The sequence below is a fragment of the Sinocyclocheilus grahami genome, unplaced genomic scaffold, assembly GCF_001515645.1.
Source record: "Sinocyclocheilus grahami isolate Dianchi unplaced genomic scaffold, SAMN03320097.WGS_v1.1 scaffold445.1, whole genome shotgun sequence".
Taxonomy (NCBI): domain Eukaryota; kingdom Metazoa; phylum Chordata; class Actinopteri; order Cypriniformes; family Cyprinidae; genus Sinocyclocheilus; species Sinocyclocheilus grahami.
Window position 1 is genome coordinate 731070 of NW_015505624.1, and position 673 is coordinate 731742.

The 673-nt window shown below is 42.3% G+C and overlaps 1 protein-coding gene across 1 annotated transcript in view; it reads right to left on the reverse strand.

The window, feature by feature from the left end:
* Positions 1 to 466: 466 nt before the first annotated feature.
* LOC107552288 (epidermal growth factor receptor-like) overlaps positions 467 to 673 on the reverse strand; it is a 47461-nt gene continuing 47254 nt past the window's right edge. Inside the window, exon 6 of the mRNA XM_016234146.1 lies at positions 467 to 510. Coding sequence (XP_016089632.1) covers positions 467 to 510 — 44 coding nt within the window. The remainder of the gene's footprint in view (positions 511 to 673) is intronic.

The window sequence follows — 673 nt, forward strand, 5'->3', positions numbered from 1 at the left end:
GATAACATCACTACTCATTAGGACTTGAATGCCCCCAGCCGTGTGGCTTTACCCAATTAATGTTGGCCTATTTAAGCGTGCCCCATTTGCTCACCTGTGTTCAGTCTTGAACCTACTACGCCTGTGTTTCCTCACCACCTAAGCTAGTTAATTGAGATTTTGGCTTTTGCTCATCTTTTATTTCTTGCATTTTTTTTCTATGGAAGCATGGCTTCCCTTTTGTTGTACTTTTGAACTTGGACTGCTCCAGTAAAGCTTTTGTTCAGTTATCTAAGTCTCTCTGTTATGCTTCTGCCCTTGGATCCCTCTGTCGACTGTCATCCACTATAGCACAGTGGTAGAGGAGACAGCTCGGTTGCCTAGCAGGCCAGAGCTCGATTCCCGCCTCAGACACCCATCACAAACTTATAGCAAATGTGGTAGTTCTGTATGCTGTTTCAGGGTTGGCATCATCTGAGGGGTTGCATCATCTCTTCTCAGGTGGTCTGGATCCAGAAGCTTGTGTAAATCCTAGTTACAAAACAGAGAAACATAATTAGCGTAGCTGCTGTTCCAACCAAGCAAAATTGATTTTGCTTGGTTGGAACTAAACCAAGCAAACTAAAGAATAATAATGTGCATTTGATCCGTTATAACTGCAGTAAAAGATTATGAGATGCATTATTTGAATGCT